We start from the raw sequence: 25,144 nt of genomic DNA, 5'->3' as shown, positions 1-25,144 counted from the left end.
AACCATGAACCGAGCTCTGCCAAATGGCTACCAATGCTGCAAAGCCCCCTTCTTAAGGAGAACACCCAGGTGAAGGCTGCAGAAGTCCAACCCAGCTGTTACACAAAAGGAGAACTCACTGGGCCACCTCAAAGTCTCAGAAAGATCAATATCTGCAGAGAATTGTGGGATCTTTGTGCCTGAAAACAGCAGCTGGGACCTGGCCTCTCTTTCCTTGCCCAGTGCTTTGCCCCAGGTCTCCTGGTGATGCCCCAGTTACTGCCACCGCTCTCCCCTGTGCTCTCTTCTCGCACCCTGCTGGCTTTGGAGGTGCAGAGGTTGCCGTTCCTCTTCAGGCACTCTTGGCACCAGTGAAAAAGCAGCTAGAATTGAAGCTCAGGGTGCATTGCTCACACTTACAGCTTAAACATTGCTTTCTACTTGAAAGAACAAAGATAAAATGTCAGGAATTCACAGTTTTTATTCTCTTTCTTATGCCCACCCATCTTCCCCTGCCATCAATGTCAGTGACTCAAAGTCCTCATGGTACAGTAGCCTCTGCCAGTGTGGCTCTCAAAGGGGTGACAAACCACGGCTTCTTGGACAGATAAGACATAAGCTCATTGACTGTAGGAACACGTGGAGGGTTACATGGCACGACACCTTAGGGCTTCCTGTAGCGATTCTTTGGGGTTTCACCACAGCCAGTGACGTCACAGGAGAGGACATTGGGCTTCTTCCCCAGGCCAATGCTCCCCAGGAGATCAGGAAGCTCCCTGGTGATGGCCTTCTCGATCTTCTCTAGGAAACACCCACCCATGTAGGAGCACTGCTGGGACAGCAGCTTAAAGCTGGTGATGGGGTTGATGCCAAAGAAGTCCTTGTAGGCCTCGCGGTTGGGGAGGTCAAATTTACTGACGTTGGTCTTTGCCAGAATGGACTTAAAGATAAAGAACCTGTCAGGATCCTCCACAATGTCCCTGAACACCAGTTCTCCATCGCTAAAGAAGGTCATTTTGTCCTTGTAGGTCTGCAGGTAGCGATCGACCAGCAGGGCGTGGATGCGCACCCGGATGGCATGCTGGCGGATGAAGGCAATCTTGTTTTCCATCCTGTTCTCAATCACCTGGTTGAGGTCCTCCAAGAGCGAGATCTCTTCTTTGAGGAACAGCTCTTTGTGGGTATCAGGGTGGTACTCGTGGGGCCAGAAGGAGCTGACGTACACTCTGGGAGGCTCGGTGACGTTGATGAGAGGAGCCAGGCTCCAGAACAAAGCTCCGTAGACTCTCATGAGCTCCTGGGTAGCCAGGCTGTCGGCTTTGTTCAAGATGATCCGGATCTGAGACTCGCGGCCCTTCAGCTGGCGGAACAGCATCTCCAGCTCCAAGCCCACATCCAGCTTCGTAGGGTCAAAGACAACAAAGATGAGATCGGCTCTGTCAATGAACCACTGACACACGTCATTGAATGGGTAACCTTGAGAAGAGGAAACAGAGACATCCAGCAGAAATGGCCAGCACAGGGTGAGTTCCCCCCAGGTTACCTTGAGTCTGCTGAGGCTCATGTCCTGTCTGGGTCAGACAGGGTGTGGAACAAAACGGACTTCTCAAGCAGCCTGGAACCTGTCTCTCGTGTGCTAAAAACACTTGGAGGTTCTTGGCATGAAGCCCCATCCCTGCGTGTGCCTGGGCCTGTGATTACACATCTCACTCAGTCTCACCTCTGAACCTTCCTTCTCCCTGCTGCTGGGCACAGATTTTTGCTGCTCTCGTGAGCAGATATCAGTTACATCACTGCTTTCTTCAGTGGGCCCAAGGCGGTCAAGAAGCCTTGCTGATCCATCTTGGCACTCCAGGTGCTGTGGGAATGGATCGGTGCTTCTTGGGGCCCTGATGTGGGACCCAGGCATAGCCTGGCTCCAAGAGTGACAAACAGGGCATTAAATGCTGAGCTGAGGCCCAAGTAGTCCCCAGAAAACACCTTGATGAACCTCCTGTCTCTCACACTTCCAAACAGCAAAATGGTTGCTCTAGCTGATGATACTTGGGCAGATCAGAGTCACCACCCCCTCAAATGCAAGACCCCTTCAGTAGCCTTGGGCCTTCCTTCATTGCACTTCAGCCACCCTTGGCGTCTCCCATGATTATGGCACCTTTTCTGGAGCCCCTCAGTAACCCCTACCTCGTTCTTGCTGTTTGCGGTTTTCGATGATGCCCGGAGTGTCCACAAAGGTGACTCGCTCCAGCAGCTTGTGGGGCACCTCGATCCCTATCAGCTTCTCCAAGAAGTTCTGCCCAAATTTCTCCAAGGGTGAGAAGGAGCGGGCACTGTCAGCAGCCATCACAATGCCCTCGATGGTCTTCAGCTTGGGGCCATGCATGATGACAGTGAATTCAGAGGTGGTGGGTTCTGCCCCTGTGCAGCAATGAGAGGAGAAGCAGAGCTGTGAAAGCCATGCTGGGCAATGGACGTGACAGGATTGCACTGTGACGAGGTGGGGACCCAGGAGCATAGCTCCCTTGCCAGGAGGTGCTGGAGGAAGGCAAGCAGTGGGGCTCTGAAATACTTGTCAAGGCTCTTGAGAAAATGGCAGCAGAGCTGTTTTCTGTGTGGACTGGCTGTTCTGGCACACTGGCTGCACAAGGCACCCTGGAGAACCACTTCCCAGGGCTTTCACTGCTGCAGTGCAGAGTTGGCCATGGACATCTACTCTCAGCTGTGAGAAGAGAGCAGGGAGGAGAGAAGGGCTATGGCTTTTCTCCAGGCAGGATGAACTAATTGGCTCCACATGAGCAGGGAAGGGGAGAAGACAAAGGCAAATTGCTCTAGTGATGTGATGACTGCTTTCATGGTGGGGATGGTAATGCAGTGGACAGAGATGCTCTGTGCACTGTAGGGTGGTGATGCAGTGGACAGAGATGCTCTGCTCCTCAAGTAACTACCAAGGCTGATGTTAAACCATGTCCCTCAGCACCTCATCTCTGCCTCTTTTAAACACCTCCAGGGACAGAGATTCAACCACCTCCCTGGGCAGCCTGTTCCAGTGTTTGAGAACCCCTTTAGTGGAGAATTTTCTTCTAATAGTCAATCTAGACTTTCTCTGCTGCAATGAGAGGCCTTTTCCTCTCATCCTATCACTCATAACTAGGGAGAAGAGACCAACCCCCATTTGCCCCCAATCTCGTTTCAGAGAGCTGCAGGGAGCCAGAAGGTCTCTCCTCAGCCTCCTTTTCTCCAGGCTAAATAAATCCAGTTTCCTTCATAGTACCACAACTTCCCTGCTGTAAGGAGGTGGAGAGCCGTGGCTGGACGGCTGTGGGTGAGCAGGCCCTCGGCAGAGCAGGGAGCAGCGAGGAGCGCGGTACCTGTGTAGAGCTGGTAGGGAGTGTCGTCCAGCCCCAGGAGGTAGTTTATCATGGAGGATTTGCCGACGCTCCACGGTCCCAGGAATAGTACCATGGGCTTGGAAGTGATCTCCCCATCTGCGGAGAGGGGAAATAACAAGAGGAAGTGAAGGAACAATAGCCGCCGCCGCGCGATCCCCTCCCGGCCGTAACGAGCATCCCATCTGAGCGGCGCGGTGCTGCTACGGGGAGCAGCCTCCCGCGGGGCCAGCACAGGCATCGCCCCGCCGGGGGGCCCGGCCCCCGCGGGGAGCGGGACGTCACCGTGCTCTGCGGGAGGCACCGCCTCGCTTGGCCGATGCTCTCTGAGGTCTGGCCCTTCTTAGCCTAAGGGAGGACTTGAAGGTCTGTCAGACCTTGTCTGAGCCTGGCAGCGGGTTAGGCGGAGTGGCGTGGGGCTGGCTGCGGAGCGGCGTTTGAAGGCACGGCCGCAAAGCACGGGACCTGCGAAGGACGTGGCCATGCCGCAGCCGGGGGAACCCTGGCGCAGAGCGAGCTGGCGTGGCTGGAGCAGCGACAGGCGGAGCGGTGCTTGGCAAGCTGCGAGCCTTGCGCCGGCTGCCTGCAAGCCTTGCCACCGGCCCCCGGCTTGTGACAAAAGGTCGCGCAGCAGGTCCCTGCCTGCTTGTGGGGCACTGTGAGAGTTCAGCCTGGTGTGGGGTAGGGCAGGCTGGGCAAACGGACCTGCTTTGGGCTTGGGGAAAGGCAGGAGAAAGAACCACAGAACCCATTCCACACTCTTCAAGTCCCACGGTTTGCTAAGGGGTTCGTGGAGACTGGTAATGACCCATCAGAACCTGACCCATGCCACATGGTTGGTCTGGGAGCATAGAGGTCCCTGGACACATGCAGCCACTGCCACTGGAAGCAATCCCTGCTGGAATGGGACTCTCTGATTATCCTGTGCCCACTCTCCTTGACTCCTTTAGTACCAGGACATTGGAAGGGCACTTGGCAGAGTCAGAGCAGACCCTGGCCTGTGGCACGTTCCCCAGACTTTGCCCAAAATGGCCCAGAGCCTGAAAGTCTGTTTAAGCCCAGGTAAGGCAAAAAATGGAAGTAAAATGAATGACTGAGATCTTGTTGCTGTGCACCTCCTGTGCTCAGGGTGGAAGAGGACCTGTTCCAGTGCTGCCAGCAGGACTACAGCCTGGGGATGAGCTGTCTGCCACTGGAGTTGCTGGGAGCTGCTGCCTCAGGCAGCGCTGAGCCCCTTGGCCCATGCCTCTAAGTTGTTCTCCCTGTGTTGCCAAACAGACCACTCTGCTCTGTAGCTGCTGCTCACACAGGTACCAGCAGCTTTCCAGGGAGTCAGGGATCTGTCTCCAAGGTGGAAGAAGCTACAAAGCCTGCATGGTGCTGAGCTACTGCTCTCAAGGATGCTGAAGAGCCCTGCATGGTAGCTCTGCACCAAACCCATCTAACCGTGGAGAAAGGAATCGGGAAGAACGTGCCAGCCTCCTCCCATTGCAGGGCCACTACAGAATCATAGAATCATAAAGGCTGCAAAAGGCCTCCAAGATCCTTGAGTCCAACCACAAACCCAGCACTGCCAGGTCACTGCTAAATCATGTCCCCCAGTACCATGCCTACAGGGCTTTTAAATCCCTTCAGGGATGGGGACTCCATTGATGCCCTGGACAGTGTATTCCAGACCTTGACAAAACTTTCAGGGAATAAATTGTTCCTCACATCCAACCTAAACCTCTCCTGAGACAACTTGAGGCAATTTCCTCTTGTCCTATCACTTATTCCTTGAGAGAAGAGACTGACCCCCACCTCCATGCAGCCTCCTTGCAGAGTGAGAGGGTCTTCCCTCAATATCTTCCAGACTAGATAACCCAGTTCCCTCATCAGTTCCTCATCAGCCCTGTTCTCCAGACCCTTCACCAGCTTTGTTGCCCTTTTCTGGACCTGCTTCAGCACCTCAATATCCTTTTTGGACTGAGAGCCCAAAACTGAACCCAGGATTTGAGGTGTGGCCTCCCCATGTCACTGGTGAGGATGGAAGTGGACTGGGGACATCTTTCCACGGGGCACAGCTCCATCCATACAGCTCAACCCTCCTCCCCAAAGCAGAACAGCCATAATCTGAGCCCAGCCCTGCCTGCTGCCTGCTCTCTGCCTGCCAGCCGCAGGGATCCGACGTTGTCTTCTCACACGGGACAAAAACAGATGTTGAAACCTTGTCCTCGCTATTAATGACTCCTCTGTGCCACTCTGTCGCTGCTGCTCTCTTCGCTCGCCGGCGTTAATTGGGTTTCGGCTCATGGCGGTGATGATTATGCCCTGTGAAGTGGTGCCAGAGGGGTGAGGCGGGTCCCCGCCTGCTCTTTCGTAACGCGTTCCTGGCCAGGCGTGGCTGTGCGAACGCGGCCGGCTCCGCTTCACGGCCCCACCTCTGCCGCTCTGCGCGGCGGGCAGCCATGCTGCCAGCCCCCATGCCGGGTCACTGACATCCCGCCCGGCCCATCCCTACCCCTTGCTTTGGGAGTGGAGTGCTGGGTTGTGTGGGCAGCACCAGGCATCTGTGCAGCTCTCCAGGTAGCACAGCAGCTCCGGGCATGTGAGGCCACGCATGAGCCCACCTTGCTGCTGACCAAGGTCTGGGAGAGAAGAGAGCATCTCCGACCCGAGAGGGTGCTGGCCTGGCATTTGTCCCTGCCACGTCCCCCCTCTAGGTCTGTCAGCACCGATTTGGGTCATCTTGACGGTCTGGCCAGGAGGAAAGAGCCCGGCTGCAGGGCAGGGATGGCGACAGCTCTATCACTGCAGCTCTCTCCAGCCACCCTGTGGCTGCTCGCTCCCAGCCCAGCCTGCAGCACTTTCAGCTCCAGCTCAGCTCCAGCTCATCCCTGCTCCAGCCCAGCACATCCTGCTAGTTTCACAGTTGCACACAGTTGCATGATCAGTGAGCAGGAGTGGTCTCAAATCGTGCACCCCTTGGTCTGTGGTCCTGATGGAAACTCAGCAGCTGAAGCACAGCTTCTCCAAGCTGCCAGGTTTGCTGCAGAGTGAAGATCAAGCTCAGATCCTGCATACACCTGGCCAAGAGGGCCAGCAGGGCCACATCAGCCTCTGCAGAGCCTGCATTATCCTGGACTGTTTAGCCCTGAGTGCAGGAGAAATTTGGATGCCCAAATAATTGTGGTTTTTTTGTAGAGCAGCAGCTTTTTGGAAGGTTTTTCTATCGCCAGGCTGCACTGGGGTGGGAGCACTGCTGCTCTGGGGCTGGGGTTAACCCTGGACAAGGTCTTCTTGACCTTCCCTGTCCTCAAGCCCAGCGGAAGTGCTTGACATCATCTCACCCCTCTCTTGTGGCTGGAGGACATAGTAAAACCTGCTTCCTCTTCTGCTTCAGACCAAGCCACAACCACAAAGGTCTTGTTGTCCTCAAACCACATAGGAAGGCTAAAACACTCGAGGACGCCCTCCCAGCGTCACCCACGCCACCACCCCATCCCATCCCACAACCACCATGCCTGTGGTACGGATACAGTGCCTGTAGAGGTCTGGCCAGATCGCCCCTGAAGCTTCCAAGACCAGAAGTATCCACTCAGGACATGCCCCCACAGATGGAGGGATGAGCGGCATGCGGCTGCAGCCTGCCTGTGCCCATGGCAGTGCCCATGCCTCAGGGTGCCCATGCCTAAAGGTGCCCACACCTTAGGGTGCTCACACCTCAGGGTGCCCATGCCACGGGGTACAGATGTTGCCTTGGGGTACAGATGTGGCAGCTATCAGAATATGCTATTTAGAGGCACAGCCCACCGGGCTGCCAGCACACTGGCATGGCAGGGAACCTAAGACCCTCTGGGCACTGGCAGAGCTCTGCCACAGCCATGGATGGGGTGTGGGGGAGCCTGTTTTGGCAGCATCCATCAGTGAGGGCCATGGTGTGGGACATGAGGGCTAGAAGGCAGAATTGCCCTGTGTTGTGTCACAGCAGGAATGCTGTCCCTGTGACCCAGCACTGGGTTGGGTGTTCAGTGATGTTTCTTGGCCTGTCTCCCAGCTTCTGCTTCACTGGGGGCACATGGCAGCATGCCTCAAGCACGATGGGCAGGGAGAGGAGCCAGGCCTGGCTCCCACGGGGGCTGAAGCCACCACACAGGGGCCAGTCTGTGTCACTGGGACAGCTGCTGCAGGCTCATAGGCTTAAACTGCAGCCAAGGGGATCAAGGGTGGACATTCAGGAAAGATTCTACGTGTAGAGGAGTGAAGGGTGAGAAGAATCACAGAATCGTGGAATCATTTGTGTTGGAAGTACTGTTAGGAGCATCAGATTCAACCATTAATCCAGCACTGCCATGTCCACCGCTAAACCATGTCATTCATCACCATATCTACACAGCTTTTAAACTCCTCTAGAGATGGGAACTCCATCACTGCCCTGGCCAGCCTGTTTCAGGGTTTGACAACTCTTCTAGTCCAACCTAAACCTCCCCTGGCACAACTTAAGGCCATTCCCATAGGGTGGGCTATCTGTTGGGCTACTCCAACTCATGCTTGTAGGTGAGAGATCACCCTGCAGATTCACCACAAATGCCTTTGAACTTTGACTAGAGGAATACAAACCCTCTTGAGCCTTGACCCAAGAGGGAAAGGTGTCAAAGCCTGGGTGAGGTGGAGATTGCAAGAAAGAGAGGGGGCTTGGGGCTGTGCAGAGTCAGGCCTGGGACAGAGTGCAGCAGCACACATGCTGAGCTTGAAAAGGGGTGGGGGCACCAGCAGTGGTGGGTGCTATGGGACATTGAGTCCCAGGGTCTGCTCAGTGCCTGGGAAGCATGGCTCTGTTGGGACAGGTGAGTAGGAAAGCTGGAGGCCAGCGAAGAGCTTAGGCAGTGCTGGCAGCATGCAGGTAGCAGGCAGCAGCGATACCAACCTGTGGCCGAGGAGCCCAGGGTGCGTCCGGGGTAAGCTGTTAGCAGGGGACACGGGGAGAGAGAAAAGGTACCGTGAGTCGAAGGAGGGATGCGGCCACCTGGGGCTGGCCCAGGCTGAGGAGGGAGATGGAGACTGGCCCTGGCCTTCTTGTGGGCAGGAAAAGCCAGCGATGGCCACATTCCCAGCAGGAGAGAAGGAGTTACAGCCTGTGAGTAAGGAGACCTGCAGCAACCAGAAGCACTGAACCCCAGCCTGCCCTGCGCTGGGGCTGGGCTGGGGGAGCAGCCCCAGGAGAGCTGCTGTGTCCAAGGCATCAACCCAACCCTTCTGCCCCGCATAGGCTTCCCCAGCAGTGTTCACTGAGCAAACGGAGCCCAGCGAGCCATGGTTAGGACAGCCACCAATCCCAACAAGTGTCCTGACCACCCCAGTGTGTGGTTACCCCAATCCAGCCCTAGGGCAGCTGGAGAAGGTGACTGGGAGGCCATTCCCTGTACAGGGACACTTGCTAATTGGCGCATGTAAAGTCATTAGGGTCACCAGCATGCGTCACAGACTGGCATGACTTCACAGCAAGCTTCCCATCACCAGACTGGGAGAGCCCCTCACCCCTGAGCAAGGGACAGACCCTTCAGGGTGGCCCCGCTGTGCCCAAGCGCACAGCCAGGGCATGCCTGCACCCACGGAGATGGCAGAGCAGAGATGCAGGAGGGTGGCACGCAGGGGAAAGGAGATGGCACCTGCCAGGCTGTAACACACTGAGAGCAGAGGCTGTGAGATGAGCTCTCTGTAATACACCTTGCCAGTTCAGAGCTTTGGATTGATGATGGCAGTCACAGCTCCCCAAGAGAGGTGACGCTGGAGGTCACAGGTGTTTTTGGGAGCTGTGGGGAAGAGAAGGGGTCCTGGATTCCATTGGCTGCTGCTCACGAGCAGAGCAGGTGGTAATGGAGACAAAATGGAGGGCTGCTGCATAATGGAGGGGCAAAGGTGCTTGACATGGTCCCCTCTGTATTGGCTTACACCTCCAAATGTCACACAGATTCCATGACAAGCCTGCCCTGCAGCTCTCCCAGCTGTCCTGTTCCTCCCAGCCAGCTGAGACAGCAGCTCTGCTCCTTCCAGCTGCCCCCTTGCCATGGGAATGGGCACAGAGGGGGAAGCTGGGGGCATCTCCCAGCTTGTGGGGGCACCACTGATGAACATTCTGCTCAGGATAGAGGCACTGCATAGAGGGAGCCACTGAGAAAACCCCCTCAGCTTCACCATGTCCTCACCTGCCTTGCAAGGTCAAGAGGGCTTCCTGTGCCAACTCTCACTAATTTGCAGGTTTCTCTAATTACACTGCCAAGTGGGGTTGGGCAAAGCCAGGTCTGTGGGTATTAAAGGGAAACTGCTGGGCTTTAGGTTTCCAGGATGAGGTTGTGTGTGCTGGAGTATGGTTGGAGTGCCAGAGAGGCCTGAAGGAGTTTGGTTGCAGAAGGAACATTTGTGAGGGGAGCATGGCCAGGGTGTCTCACGGGTGAGCTGAGGCTGCAGGTAACACAGTGTCCATATGTCCTTCCTTGGGGCCGGGAAGCTGTGGGCTGCTGGCTCTGGAATTCTATCTGCACTTCTGGGAGGGTGCCACGTGAGACGCATCAGGGTGTGCTGGGCACTCGTGCTGGCAGCTGACCTGATGGATCGCCAGCCTGAGGGAAGGTTGTTCCTCATGGGGAAGTGGAACAGACCACAGAGTGCTGTGAGAGGAGGCTTTGAGGAACACCACGACCTGCTCAGGAGCTGGGGCTGAGAGAGGCCTCACAAGGGTGAGTGGTGGCTCAGGTTCTGGGAGGAAGGAAGCTAGCAAGGTGCTGAGAGATGCTTGCTGCCTCCCAGGAAGGGAGAAGGGAGGTGGCTGCTTGGGCATGGGGTGGCTGAAAGGCAGGGTGGGACGTCCTGAGTGAGGAACGGGTTGTGCACTAGGAACTGCGGCAGGGGGCTGCATCCTCTGGCAGAGGACAGCAAGGTGAGGGGTAGAGCTGGGAGCCCACCAGCTGTCCCTGTAACCCTAAATATTCTCCTGAAGTACCCCAGGCTGACGTAACAGTCAATGTGCTGCCACCAACACACGCCAAAGCAGCTTGGAGAGGGGTTCTTGCTGAATCTGTGAGCTCCAGGATGGAGGCAGCTGGGACCTGACATGGTTGGGCTCTCCTTGCTGCGTGGTGCCACCACTGAAGAAGAGGTGCACCCAGATGGTGACTTTGCAGCTCTTCCTGCTCCTTCCCTGGGCACATGGCAGTGCTGCACTGGCTGTGGAGGGAGGGGACAGGCCAGCACGCCGTGTGGGTGACAGCAGCTGTTGGGTGAGGGCACAGGGGCACTCCTCACATGCTGGCTGCGGCACAGTGAGTGGCTGTGACCGCCACAGTTACCTTCCCACACGGGGTTACAGTCCCAGCTGCTGGCAAAGGCCTCCCAGCACACAGCTCATGTTTTATGAGGCCTACCAGCACCTGCTCCAGAGCTCCTGTGGTGTCCAGGGTGCTCTGAGCCTTGAGGCAGCAGGGGCTGGTAGTAAGGACTGTACAGCCCTGCCCCTTGGGTCTCTCATGACTCTAAGCTGCAGGAGAACTGTCTGGGTATGGAGACGTTCAAGCCTGCTTACCTAAAAATGTCTGCCATGGGTTCAGGAGTGCCTGTAAAATGGGTTCTGCCCTAAGGAGACATGTCCCAGGGGGTTGCCCAAATGAACATGGAACTCATGTGCTGGTGTAGCAAAGTCCAGCTGCTAAAACAAGGTCTTTGTGGAGAGTGTCCTCACCAGGAGGGAAGACACAGCCTCAGAGCAGCTGGAGATCTGGGGAGGGAGGAACAACCTCAGGACAAGGAGGGGCCCTGGCAAAAGGCTGATGTGGACATGCAGACCTGGGACACAGCAGGGACTCCAGCATCCCCACCTGCCCAGCCAAGGAACAGGGGACATCTGACCCTGACTCAGGACCGGGCTTGAGTAGGGGCTCACGGAAGAGTTACCCCAGTGAATGAAGACCTCACAGTTGGGCATGGACCATCCGTGCTTGGACATTGAGGCTGCTCATGTCATACTGGTTACAAGAGATACCTGTAGCTTGTGACTATCTTGGGGTCAGGGATCCAGTTTGGTCTTCTGCGGGGACATGTGGACTGCTGGGGCTCAGCCCAAGCCAATGCTTATGGCCATTGGGACCTCCTCACCTGACCCAAAGTGTCTGCAGTTGCCAAGAGGTGGAAACTCTAACTCCAGTGTGAATGAAGGGAGCTTGAGGGATACCCTGGCCACATGGCTGTGTCCTGTACTGAGCAGGAAGGATGCCAGCTCTGGCCACCCCCAGGAAGCTCATCCCCAGCCTTGAGAGGTCCAAAGCTTCCTTGCCAAGCCTGTTTCACTGGGCTGTGATCTTTGCTTGGCATGGGTACAGGGCATTGATGCTGAGCAGGTGGAGGACTCAAAGCAGGCAGAGTTCAATGCTCAGCCTACACAGATGGTCCTGACAGCAGATGGGTGAAGGCAGATGCAGGAATGCCTGCCACTGGGTTCAGCAGGGCATGGCCACTACACCCAGCATGTTCGTGTCCTCCTTCTGAAGCTGCAAAGGCAGACAAACTATTTGAGCCCTTCTGTGATCTGCTCTCTGTGCTGTTATCTGCATCCCAATGGCCTGATGGTGCTGGAGACACTGGTGCCCATACCATTACCTGTTATCTCATGCTGCCTCAGCTCGTTGTATCTGTAGGAGTGCTCCAGGGGCTTGATGGAGGAGTGGTAGATCTTCCTCAGACGCTGCAGGACTCCTGCCAGGGCAAAAGTATGCAGATGAGTGAAAGGCAAACACCACCACCACGAATGAGCCCCTCCTAGGTGAGTATTCCCTGCCATGACTCAGTCATGGATCAAAGAACTTGGCTCACAGTTGAAATGTTGGCCAAATTGACCCCTGTCATACATTCTGATGCCCATCCCTGTTAATGTTGCTTGCTGGGCACTGTCGCTTTCTGTTGCTGGTCTCACATGTGCCAGGACCATTTCTCATCAATGATGTATTGCACTTAACACCATGATGACAAAAGCCCTCCAGCATGGTGCCAGGCACACATGGCATAGCCCCTAAGTTGCTGGCTAGCAGAAAGAAGCTTCTTCCACAGCTTAGAACAGCAAAGCCACTTAATAATTGGAATAAAAATCTGAACTCTTTATTGCAAGTTGGCCTGGGTTTCTCTGGGCAGCAGTGTGCCTCAGATTGACTCACCTGCTGCATTTTCTAGCCTCTGTGTCTTCCTAATTCTTGTACACCCTTGGGCTTGTCCTAAAACATCTAAATTATCTTAACCCAAGAGCAGCAAAAGCACTGCTTTTGAAGACAGGGTGTTGCTGAGTGTGTAAGTAGTAAGGGTAAACCCAAGCCACTCTAGGGAAAGGAAGCACCATCTTGGTGCAGGAGCATGGTGACCATCCTGTCCTGCAGGGGTCACCTGGACTGGAGGAGCAGGGCACATGTGGCTTGGTGTCACTCAGACTCCCTCACCTGAGACTTCATCGGCAGGTTTGTCCTCATTCAGCTTGAGAGTGTTCTCCAGGTGGGACCGGTCACGCTTGATCGGCTCGCTGGCATCTTCGACCTCTTCTGGAGGAGAAAGGCAAGGAGACCTGTGACCACTGGAGCTGAGGACTACACATGGGAGCTCAAACAAGCTGCTGCCAGACAGGGGGAGCACACATCCCCTGAGTCCATGGGCCGGCCAGGTGCCTCGGTAGCCACTGTTGCCTTTGGCATGCCGCATGGTTTCTCTTTGGCAAGGGCTCCCAGAGGCTGCCAGGGCTGTGGCTGCTGGGGAAGCACCACGGGTAACTGCTTGGCTCTGAGGAGGTGCTGGCAAGGGCCAGGCACCCATATGGAGTGTGGAGCATTTGCATGGAAGGGCCTCCAGGGTCTGGAGTGCAGTGTGGCACCTGCAGCACCCACTGCCCCCCAGGACTAAGCCTCAGCTACAGGCAAGCTCTGCTCTGCTCTGCCTCTCTGCCCACTCCCACACAAAGTCCCACATTAAGCCAGAGACAAGAGGACGTGTGGGGCAAGGGCTGGCTCCCAAGAGGCTGACCAGCCTGACCCATCCTCCTTGCCTTGCCATTCCCTCCTGCTTCTCCTGCCCCTGCCCCTCATCAGGATGGGGCACTCTGCATGAGGCCCTGGCTTGGGGTGGCCATGGGGACTCCACAGCTCCATGCTAGGCCTGGGAAATGTCAGACAGATGTTTCCACCTGGGATAGACAATCCAGTGTCCCTGAGGAAGAGGGATGGAGGTGCCCTTGCCCTGCAGGTGTTGGTACACCAAGGCCCTGTGCAGCTCCAAGTTTTTCTTGATGTTGGGAGTTTGACTGGGCTTTAGTGGCAGCTTGGGGACAGCTCTGAGGACAGATGTCTGCTGGCTGGCTGGGCTGAGGAGGGTTGGATCAAGTGAGGTACTGCTGAACCCTGAGACTGTGCTGAGCGTCTACTGAACATTGGGCTGAGGAAGACCTTTTGACTTGCCAAGTAAAGCCACAGAGACCAAACTGGGTTTCTCTTCCTGCATAAATGGGAACTTTTGGAATGCTACAGATGAAAGCAGAAAAAACTCAGCTGGGTCCAAAGGTTGCTGCCCACTCCATGGTCCAAAGTCCACAAGTGCTTCTAAGAAATCGTGTCAAGGCTGTCCCTTCTCCTCAGCTAGACTGTCACTGACCAGATGTGCCCAGAGCTGGTGCTTCGGCAACTCGCTGGTACGAATTAGCTCTTCCCACCTTCCCTGTGAGGCACAGCCTGGTGGCCAAGAGACTCATCAGCCCCGGCAGCATCCTGCCCTTGCACAGTGAAAGGTCTGAAGGACTCTGCAGGTGGAGAATAAAGAGCCTTTAAGAGGTCTGCAGGTGCCGAAAGGCACCTGGCTGTTAAAAATCCTATCCACAGCCCAGAGGAGACACTGTGGGCTCAAAGAGCAGCGAGGGCAGCATTGGCCAGCTTTGGTACCACCTGAGCCTTGAGACCCGCAGCTGGTCCAGCCGTGCAGCGGTTAGGGGCAGGCACAGGAAGCAGAAGCATTAGCAGAGGGCCATGCACTAGGCGCAGTTTAATGTGCCAAGCTCAGCTCTGCTGGCGCTCCACAGTTGGTCACTCTTGCTGCTACAGCACACCCACAAGAAAAGACTCCAACCTATCTGGTTGTGCTGGAGCTCAGCAGCAGCTGGGTGGGAGCTGGGGCTGGTTGGGCTCTCTGTTTCTGCCAGTGGCAGCTTGTCTGCAGCGGGAGCTGGTGCTGCTGGTGGGTCTTCTGCCGCTGCTGGTGGGTCTTCTGCCGCTGCTGGTGGGTCTTCTGCCACTGCTGGTGGGTCTTCTGCCGCTGCTGGTGGGTCTTCTGCCACTGCTGGTGGGTCTTCTGCTGCTGGTGGTGGGTCTTCTGCCGCTGCTGGTGGGTCTTCTGCCACTGCTGGTGGGTCTTCTGCCGCTGCTGGTGGGTCTTCTGCCACTGCTGGTGGGTCTTCTGCTGCTGCTGGTGGGTCTTCTGCCGCTGCTGGTGGGTCTTCTGCCGCTGCTGGTGGGTCTTCTGCCGCTGCTGGTGGGTCTTCTGCTGCTGCTGGTGGGTCTTCTGCTGTGTCCTTACAGGGTGGGTGGAGGCAGATGGCAGTACCATCCTTGGCATCTTCCTTCTTACTGGTAGGTGCTGATTTACCTTGCTGATGGTCCTTTTTTCTGGATGCATTGGACACTTCCTTTTCACTCCCTGCAGCTCCATTCTCTGGCCCCACTGGCCCTGCACCATCTTCCTGAGGCTCTTCATCTTCCTTAGAGTTTTCATCCTCGGACTCTCCCTCTTCCTCAGACTCTCCCTCCTCCTTGGACTCTCCCTTTCCTCCATCTTCCTCAGACTCACCATGTTTATCTTCCTCAGACTCTCCCTGCTCATCATCTTCCTCTGAGCTCTGTTCTCCTCCTTCCTTTCCCCTCTCAGGAGCAGACACTGCTCTTGGCTCCTCCACTTTCTCCTCCCCAGAAGCTTCTTTCTTGGTACCAGGTTCTTCATCCTCCTGGGCATGGAAGCCATCTTGTGGACCAAGCCCATGGTTCCCTTCATGGTGCACTGCCTCAGGAGTGCCCAAACTGGTGTCACCCCCTGGGCCCTCTGTCTCATCATGCCTCTCCTGGCCCTTCTCCTTGGTGGTTTCCTCTGTCTGTCCATTCTCTGGCCCCAGGTGCCCGCTCAGGCTGCCTGCCAGCTCTTTCTCCCTCTCTCCATGTCCCTCCTCAGTGGTGCTGGGCAGGGAGGTGTTGGCAGGGCTGCCATCTTGCTCCTTCTCAGGGCTGCTCTCAGATGCCTTCTCCTCCAGCCTGGGCACTGCAGCTGGCAGGGGGCTGTCGGCAGCACCACCGATGTGGTCCGTGCCGGGGGCGTGCAGCTCTAAACGGTGAGAACAGCTCAGTCAGTCTTAACTGCGCTGGCACATGGCTATCAGGGCACCTACCAGCCTCAGTGGTGCCGGGGGCCCTGGGGAAGGATTTGTGGCTATAATCATGAGGTTTAAACTCTTTCCTAAACCTTCTCTAGCTCCAGATGAGTTTTTTGTCCCTGTTGCAAGAGGCTGAGTGCAAAGAGATGTTTGTGGGGGGCAAAGCCAATGCTTAGCAGAGACCCTGTGGCTGCTCCTGCCACAGCTGCAGGAAGCACTGCAGGAAGGCAGCAAAGCAGCCTTAAAAATGGAGCGGGAGACATCAAAGTGTAACTCAAGGAGCTGTGGGCACTTGGCAGGTGAAAAGGGTCCTTCCCCAGCCCTGCCTCAAGAGAACATTGTGCTGGCTATGGTGGGTGGTTTGGCGAGGGGCTAGGGGGACGATGAAGGAGCAAATAAGAGGAGGGGACCAGGAGTTCCCCAGCTTGGGGCTCAACCTTTCCACAGACAGGGCTGCGCTTAGCTTAGGGCTCAGAAGCTATTTATTGTGAGCATCCCTCCACTAGGAAAGCATTCACTGTGCTGTGTGGCTGGCAGGGACACAATGAGTTTGTTCTGCAGCCCAGGAGAAGCCATCCATGTTTTCCATAGGCCTCCAACTGCAGTTTAACATCAGTCAGCTGGTGCCAAAAATAAAAGCTCACCAACTACCCTGTCTCCGTTACAAACAGTTGCTGCTAGTCTAAATAAACCCCTGAAACGTCTAATGCCTGCATACCAGCAAACATCTCACAGGAAAATAATTCCTTTGTACTCCAGCTGGCAAGCAGATGCCAACCAGGCAAAAATTATATCTCCACCCAGGCTGTGCTGGCCATGGGCAGCACTGGGCACAGGCAGCACTGGACGCGGGCAACCTTCTCCTCTAGCTACTGTTCCATGTCTGTGCCAGGGAGGCATGGGGCTGAGTGTCCTGCAGAGTGTCAGCAAAGCTGTGGCACTGAATCATGCTGGACAACCATAGAGGGCTGTGGTGGCCAAGCACAAGAAGAGGTGAGCACAGGATGACACAGTGCCAGCCTCAGACCACTCTGCCCACTGCAAACCAGTTTGCCCTAGGCAGGGATGCTGGGCAGGTGGGAACCACCATCTGTATCCATGCCAGGGCCAGCGGTGCTGTTAGCTGGGAGCTCAGCAACATCAGTGGGCTCACACTGGGGATGAACCATGCCAGCAGCAGCACCTCAAGCCTGACAGGGTTTCCAGCCGCTCCCATGTGCAGCCTGGCATGATGGAGCTGCCACCACTGCAGCAGCCAAACCAGCTGTGCGGTCACCCTTGCTCTGCCCTCACCGACCTCCTCTGTCCTTTGCTGGCATGTGGCCCACAGGTGCCTCTGGACTCCCAATTCAGCTCCCAGACAGAGGAAGATGGGTTCTGTAACCTTCTACTTACCTCCCTCCCACTAAGAGTGTCGCCTCTCCTTTGGGTCACCTGTCCCTGAGACCTCCAATGGTACTTAGCCTGCCAGGAGCCACTCAACGGGGAACATACTACATCTGACCTGAAAACCTGCCTGGCCCTCATGGCCTGAAGGCCAGCTTTGATCTCCTGAGGATCCCCTTAGCTGATGGGGATAGTCTCACCTCAGCCTCAAAGTAGCTGGTGGCCTGGAGGACTTGGGAGAGAAGCATGGCTCCTCGAGTTAACATTTGGAGAGGGTCAAGGTGGGCTGTGGGGGGGGCAGAGGTCTGTGCATTGCATCCAACCCAGCTCAGGGCAAGAGAGGCTGTCATTCGGCATGGCCACACACAGCAGCAGCTCCAGCACCCACCACCAGCCACCGCTCATGGGAGAAGAGAGAAATCTTCCCCGGGAGCTCCGTGGGGTGTCCTGCCGGTGTGCTAGCCACGGGCTTTGTTTCCTGTGACCTTCGCGGTCTTATATAAAGTCCCTCTGCCCTCTCCGCCTCCTTCTCTCTCCTGTTTGCCCTACATGGTCTCCAAATCCATCCCGAGGCGAATTGTGCTGACCTGCAGATGGCCGGCCGATGAGCAGCGAAATGTGCCGAAGGTTACGGGCTTAACACCCTCGGCGCGTCTGCGGCGGCTAAAAATACCGCCCGGCAACTGTACGGTGCGGGCCGGGGGAGCGCTCTGCGGGGTGCGGCCGCCCGAGCCCCGACCCCTCCGCCGCTGGCCCCGGCCCCTCGCCCCGCTGCCAGCCAAGGCTGACGTCCCACCTGGGGCCCGTCCTGCGGGTCCCTGCGGACTCCGGGAGGGAGCGGGGACACTCACGCTGTAAAGTGACACCGGGGCTCCCCTCGTTCGCGCTCTGCGTTCCGCCAAGTGCCCGGCTGGCACCAGGGAGCAGCCTTTGCCCCGTTCCCCCGGGGGACCTGACCTCCCAGAGGGACCCTCACTTGTGCCAGCTCTGCCCGCCCCGAACCTCACGCCCGTCTGCAGGGCCGGGAGGGTTGTCAGCTGTGCCGGGGACCCCTTCCGCAGCAGTGACAGCACCCCGGGGCAGGGCTGTGGGGACAGGGAGGTTGTGGCGGGGCTCAGCGTGCCCCAGGCTGGTCCGCGCCCGGGAAACGCTGGTGCGGCAAGAAGAAGGATGGCTGCTGGGGGCTGAATGTGACCCTGCCGCCGTATCCCCTCCATCCCTTCACGGGGCCACATGGAACGGCAGCGTCCTGGCGCCGAAACCGGTCCTCCAGGAGGGACAGCCTGGCAGGGGCTGCCAGGGAGGGACAGATGGGCGCAGGTGGCCCTGGGAGGGGACACGCTCCCCCTCCAGCAGAAATAGGAGCCCCGAGCGTGGGGCCTTTGATACCCAGTGCCGTGGGGATGGCTTTTCACACGCCCCCTTCCCCTGCCTGGATCCCGGCCCTGCAGCGCCCAGGGCAATGATCCACCACCTTCTGCAAGTCCTGCTCTCCCCTCATCCTCCCGGTGAGGTTCTGGGGGAAGCCTGAACCTCGAACCTGTCTATCCTTTGCTTTTTGAGGAAAGACAAGGCTGAGCAAGTTGCTTTGTCCCAGTAAAACCCCTTAAAACCTCACAGAAAGTGGCTGGACCCAAAAGACCTTCCATGGAAGGCACCAACTGTGCTGCTGGACTCGATGCAGACCCTCTCATTTCATGGTGATGTCCCTGCCTGCTGAGCTCCGTGGACACCCCATAGCCACCTCTGGTGCTCCTCGTCCAGCAGCATGGAGCTGACAGCCCAGGATTGGGGCTGGCTGGGCACCTGACGTGAATTTGCCAGGTCTCTGGCAATGGTTGTCCCATGTCTACCCCAGCCACCAGCCTACAGTGGGGGTCTGCTAGGGATGGAGTGCAGCAGCCAGGGATTGTGATGCTCTGTGCTGCTGCCAGCCAGTAGCCTGACTTCTGGTCAAAGTCAGTTGAGGTGGATTAGCCCTGCGGGCCTGACCTTTCTGTAACCTGTGATTCCATCATGGCCAGGGGAGACCAAAGCAGAGACCATATCCCTCATCCAGACTCAGGCCTGGGTACCCCAGTCTTGCATGTCCACCTTGGGTGCTCAGTTGGAGCACAGCAGAGGATGACATCTCCTCCTGACTTTCCCCATGCCTGTTTCCCGCTCTGTGCCATCCCGGCAGAGCCCAGTGCCACTGTTGAGCCTGGCAGAGGAGCTGCTGGGGTTCCATTGTTTCACATGGAAATCCTTCAACAGCCTAGCTCCAGCACCAATTTGGAGCCAGACAGGCCAACATCTTCAGAAAGTGGGAGAGGAAAGCATCTCAGAGTGTCTCAAGAAGCCTAGAGGACACAAGCAGGATAGTGGCTGAGGTTGGGCTTAGCTTCCCAGACCCTTATGCATCCCAAAGCCTGAGATGCTCACCACAACATCCCATCCCAGAGGCTTCATGATCCCAAAGCACCCCAAAATCCCCAAATATTTCACTTTATTTGGATGCAGAGCTTAGCAGGGTTATAGGAAACAGCTTTGTTAGGTTAACAGGACCTCATTAGCTGAGGAGCTTTTAAGTTTGGATGAAAAAAAACATCTGAAATGATTTGATTGCTATAAATAGCTGGCTAGAACTGCTTGGTATTTTGATTAAGAGAGGGTAAAGAAACCTCACCAGGATGCACCAAAGGGATTAAAACCAGGCTTGGAGCTTTCTAAATATAGAAAGGAAGAGAGGGAATCACTTCTGGGGGGGTGTTCTCAAGTATCTCCCCACTAGGCACCCATCCTAAAGATCTGGAAGGAAGCCTGAACTCCTGACATGCAGAAGACACAGAGATCAGGGAGGTGGAAGATAAAGCAGCCACCATTCCCTGGCTGAGGGAGATCTGGGCCCATAAGTGAGCAGATGGCGAGGAACCAGCATGTATTTCATCACAGGCAGATGTCACACTATGTGAAGGGACATCCCCGTGGTGTCCCTTGTGGGGTCTACAGCCCACAGAGATGCTGAATCATGGAATCATAGAATTGCTTGGGTTGGAGGAGACTTTAAGGATCATCTAGTTCCAACTTCTCTGCCAGAGGAACTCCTGAGAGGTTACACTGGTCCTGTCCCTGGGCCTCCAGTGATGGGAGGCTTCCCCAGCCCACCCCAGGCCTTCCCTGGTGGCCCTCAGGAACATCCTCCACGCACTCAGTATGAGTCTTCCCAGGCCATCTCTGGTCACCTGGGCAAGATAAGGAGAACCCTTGGACTTGTCAGTCTGGATTTTAATGCCTGATGATCCATTATCCTACAAGAGACTCATATCTTTGGGAATATCCAGGGAAGAGACAGAGCATGGCCATGCCAAGCAGTAGCCCCCAGCCCCAGGGGTCTCAGCTGTACCCCCAGCAGCATCATACAGGGATGGGGCTGGATGGCTCCAAGCCCCTTTCTATGGTGTGTCTGCATAAGCTGGAAGTTGGGCAGGGTCGAGCTGGCACGGGGGCCATGCTGCTGCTGCCAACACCCTGGCCTGACTTGGGGTGCCCAGCTGGAGATTCTTGGCCACTCTGGCAGCCCCCAGCAGCACATTGGGTCACCTCTTTCTTGGGCTGTGATTTACAAGGGAATGTCCCTGGGGGCTGATCACAGCCCAGCCAAGCCCTGCCAAGCCCCCAGGACCCAGTACTGTTCCTGTTCCATGAGCAATTTGGCCACCTCTGGGCCCAACTGGGCTGGGACTTTGATGTCGCAGGGAACTCATACTGCCTCGGTGAGTGGGGGCACAGTGGGGACATGGCACAAGTGGAGCCCACCAAGTTCTGTCCCTGGGCACAGCACAGACCTGCCAGCTCATGGTGCCATCTCATGGGGACCCACCAGTGCCCCCGTGCCACACAAGTGATGTGTCACAGCTGTCCTGCCTGCACACCAAGACAAAGATGGCTGATGGAAGATGGTGCCACTGGGCTGTCCTAAGCCCAGCTGAGGTGATAAACCTGAGGTGGTGGAGCTCACCAGATGTTCTGTCTTGAGAAGTGGGATCCACCTAAAGTGTCTCAGCTGACACAAAAGTGCCATGTCCTGGGTAATAGGAAACACCCCAAGATGACATGAGGGCATGATGATGGAGCCCATACCAAGGTGACACCTGCCAGGCTGAGGCGGGTTGAGGAGTCCCAGAGGAAATGGACTGTCCCTAAAAAGTTCTGTGCTAGCCCAGTGGTGCCCTCTGCACTTGTTACAGGAGGATGCCATCTCTCCAGGGCTGCCAGCTCTCTCAGTGCCTTGCCCATCTTGGAGGTGGTGACAGCATGGCCTGGCATAGCCCTCCCACTCAAATCTGTTATGGCTGGGGCTGGGAGGCAAGGTCTCCAGGGCAAAGCTGCTGGACACTGCCACACCAGCATCCCCATGGTCCATTTCCAGAAGCCAAAGGGACTCACTATGGCCACCCAGCCTGGCAGGAATGGCTGGGCACTGCCCAAAGTGTGAGCGTGGGGAGAAGGAGACCCTGCCTGGGGCAGGAGCAGTGGGTAATTGTCCTCAGCCTGAGTTCCAGGGAGCTTTGCCAGCTCAGCCACGTGGGCTGTAGGCTGGTTTGGCTGCCATTGCATGGGCACAGAGCACTTCCCACCCCTAGCTTCTGGGAGCAGTGACAGAGTCCCAAAACCTGCCCTCACCCCAAGGACTTCACTTCCCCATATTTCAGTGAAGGTCCTGGGCTCCCCCAAGCTTCTCCTCACCAAAGGGTGTTCGTCGGGAGCACCCATGCACATACAAGCCTCCTCTTGCACACCAAAGGAGCCAGAGCCAAGAGCCTGTCTTGGCACCAAAAGAAAAGCAAAACTCATTGTCCCAGCCCCACTGGTCCTGTGTAGCAGAACCACTGCTTGTAGCTTTTCCCCAAACCTACAGGACTGGGGTAAAATATGGGATCCCCATCATAAGGAATGGGTGACAACACCAAGGGTGAGGACATGGAGAGACCCAGTCACCCCTCAAAGCTGGCTCTGGGGCTGCAGAGCCCAACGTGCCTGCTGCAGGACAGGGGATCCCAGCACTGGGCTGAGCAGGGTGCTGGTGATGAGGTGCTCAACTCCTTGCCTGGTTCCATGGCATCACCCAGACTGCTCCCTCACTGCCCATCACAGCTCGGGCAACGCCAGGACACTGCCAGCCTCAGCAGAACCGAGGTGTGTGGTAGTCACCCACCATGGTGACAAGCCCCTCATGTCCTATAGCATCACCAGCCTCACCTGGGGCGACACCAACCATACCCATAGAGGACTTTTCCATCCACCCCATGCCCAGACCTGGCCCACGGCCCCACGGAGGTCACCCCACCATTGATGGGTTGCACTGTTGGCCCCCAAACGCCTTTATTCACAAGAATGGTCCAAGATGTCCTTAAAAGGCCAAAACTCGTCGGGGCCGGGGGTGCCCGGTGCTGGGAGGCAGCAGCTGCAGGTGCCCATGCGCGGGCCGCAGCAGCACAGGGCGGGGGGGGCCGAGGGGGGCTGCAGGGAGCACAGTGTCCCCTTACACGGCTGTTTCCATACTTAGCTGTCCCACTCCCAGCAGCGTGGCCGCCGGAGCCCGGCCAGGCAGAGAACCAGCCCAAATTAACTCAAGGGCAAGCAAGGGTACCAGCGAGGCCACCTCACCACACGGCCCCCAGAGACACCCAGATGGGGACAGGGGTGCTCGGTGGGGCTGGGACAGCCTGAGGAAGGGGATCTGGGGTCACCCAAAGTGCTCTCTTGCTTGGCAAGTCCTTGGTTGTGGGGAGAGCCCCCCCCGTCAAAGAAGGCAGCCCACTCCATCTTGCTCCAGCTATGAGGTGCCCCAGTGCTCTGGCAGCCACCCCTCCCCCAAGTCCTCACAGCCTGAAACCACCCCAACACATATAGGTGACACTGAACCTGGGCACGCTGGTGGCAGCTTAGCTTGTGCACCTACCCTAGCTCTGGGGGGGCTGCTCCAACCCATGCTCCCACTCCAGCGCCTCCTGACCACAGTCCCCACTGCACATTTTGGGGTGGCTCTGCAGTTCTGGGAGAGCTGCTGGAGAGCCCAAATGGCTGTACCCCTGCTACCCAGTCTGGCTCCTGGCACCAACCCAGCACTGAGTTGCAGTCTAGGCTCACTGGGTACCCCCAAAGCCTCACCAGCACACACAGCCTCACTGGTACCTACAACCCTGCAAGGTTGTAGGTAGGGTCCAGAGCCCCACAGACACCCACAGTCTCAACAAGTGCCCACAGCCCTGCTGGGCACTCACAGCCCATAGGCACCCATTGTCCCACAGGCACCCACAGCCCTATAGGTATCCACAGCACTGCTGGATGCCCACAGTCCTGTAGCCACTTACTACCCCATGGGCACTTGCAGCCCTGTGAGGACCCACAGCTCCACAGGCACCCACAACCGTGTGGTGAGGGGACAGCCCCCATGAGGTCCCTGTAGCCCTGTAGGCACCTGCAGCCCCATGGGGAGCCACAGCCCCACAGGCACCCCACAGCCCCGTGGAGACCCACAGCTCCATCAGAACCCAAAGTTTCATTGGGGCCCTGCAGCCCAGTGAGGACCCTGCAGCTTGATGGGGAGATCCCACAGCCTGTACCTGCAGTACCGAGGAGCAGGAGCGAGGCCACGCAGCAGCAGAGCAGGTTGAGGCCCTTCATGGTGGCTGCCAGGAGCTCCCTGCCGCTCGCTGCCTCTATTTATACGCAGGCAGGCGTGGGGCAGGGCAGGGCAGGCGGGCAGGCAGCTGCCGCACGGCCAGCACAGATGCTGCCACTGCTCTTCTGCTCCCAGGGGCCCTTGGGATGGGGACAGGGCACCAGGGCAGCACTGCTGCACCCCAAAGGACCCCTGTCAAGGGTCTGATGGCAGGGGACTCCTGGCATGGTCCTCTGGGGTGGCACTGCCCATGCAGGGTCACCTCCTTGTCATGGCATCCTGCTGGCATGGAGCAGTGCAGTTTCTTGGTTTGTCCCAAGCTCCTGCAGCCCCCACAAGCATAGTCTCAGCAGTGCACACAGCCCTGCTGGGTGCCCACAGCCCCATGAAGACCCTGAGCCCTATGGGTGTCCACAGCCCTGCTGGGTGTCCATAGGCACCTTTTTGGTTGGAACAGGATTTCAGAGGAGAGAGATGAGCATCAGTGTCCCCCAAGCTGAGTGTCCTGATTTGGGTCCCTCTCAAGCTACCACAGGTCACCCGCTCCAGGTGATGCCACGCACTCCACAGGCAAGGGGACAAAGTCTCTCCACCCTGCATGTGCCCTCACCGTCACTGGCAGCATGGCACAGAGAATGGCTATGGGCAGAGGCACAGGGTCACCAGCTGCTGTCACCATCACTTGCAGGGACAGCCCACCCAAATGCTGCCCCAAAGCCTGCGGCAGTGACCCCTGAGCTCCATTGCTGGCAGTCACTTTTGGGAGGCCATGATCCAGCCTTCTACAGGGGAAGGGCCCAGATTGGGAGGAAAAGAACAGCACTGCCCTTAAGTGTGGGAGCAGCGGGAGCCCCTGTCACCCCTGACAGAGGTGGCAGGGAGGGGACAACGACATGGGGGCCAGGCAGGAGCCAGCCCTTGGCTAGGCACTGTGGGGGAGCAGTGTGGAAGCAGGAGAGACCCATGGCTGAGGGGGATGCTGAGAGGTGGGTGCCCATCCCCCAAAATGCCACAGAAAGAGATGGGTGCCCCCATCTCAGAGCCATGAGGCATTCAGGACCCTATGGAGAACTATGCAGAGCTGCGTGCTCCCCCCCAAGCCATGGGCACGGCCTCACCCTGGGGCACCACAGATGCCATCCCCAGGGACACAAAGCCTGACCCCGCTCCCCGCCCAAGCCCAGTGCCACACTCACAGTGACAAGCTGAGCCCCGATGTGCCCGTGGCACGTGTGGGCAGCACTGACAGGGCTGAGCCTTTAAATAGAGCCCAGCTGCTCAGCAGGGAACCTCGATGGGGCCAGCATCCCTCCGCCT

The 25,144-nt window shown here is 57.2% G+C and overlaps 1 protein-coding gene across 1 annotated transcript; it reads right to left on the bottom strand.

The window, feature by feature from the left end:
* Positions 1 to 470: 470 nt before the first annotated feature.
* On the bottom strand, positions 471 to 23,829 carry SRL (sarcalumenin). The gene is made up of 9 exons (XM_064152693.1): positions 23,769 to 23,829; positions 14,768 to 15,725; positions 14,484 to 14,578; positions 12,818 to 12,916; positions 11,991 to 12,086; positions 8,269 to 8,304; positions 3,345 to 3,461; positions 2,161 to 2,394; positions 471 to 1,455 (listed from the first exon to the last, which is right to left on the bottom strand). Exons 1-9 carry the CDS (start codon positions 23,827 to 23,829, stop codon positions 644 to 646), a joined length of 2,508 nt encoding a protein of 835 aa, XP_064008763.1. The 3' UTR covers positions 471 to 643.
* Between the last annotated feature and the right edge of the window lie 1,315 nt (positions 23,830 to 25,144).

This window comes from Pogoniulus pusillus, chromosome 13, assembly GCF_015220805.1.
Source record: "Pogoniulus pusillus isolate bPogPus1 chromosome 13, bPogPus1.pri, whole genome shotgun sequence".
Lineage (NCBI taxonomy): Eukaryota > Metazoa > Chordata > Aves > Piciformes > Lybiidae > Pogoniulus > Pogoniulus pusillus.
This window is presented reverse-complemented; position numbering and strand designations above follow the sequence as displayed.

Excerpts from the sequence above, each read along its gene's own strand:
- SRL (XM_064152693.1), bottom strand. The coding sequence starts at position 23,829 with ATGAAGGGCCTCAACCTGCTCTGCTGCTGCGTGGCCTCGCTCCTGCTC. Across the intron at positions 12,917-14,483 it reads GCTCCAGCACAACCAGATAG|AAGAGGTCGAAGATGCCAGC; the intron begins GTTGGAGTCTTT and ends TTTCTCCTCCAG. Across the intron at positions 8,305-11,990 it reads GAGGCAGCATGAGATAACAG|CTTACCCCGGACGCACCCTG; the intron begins GTAATGGTATGG and ends CCCTGCTAACAG.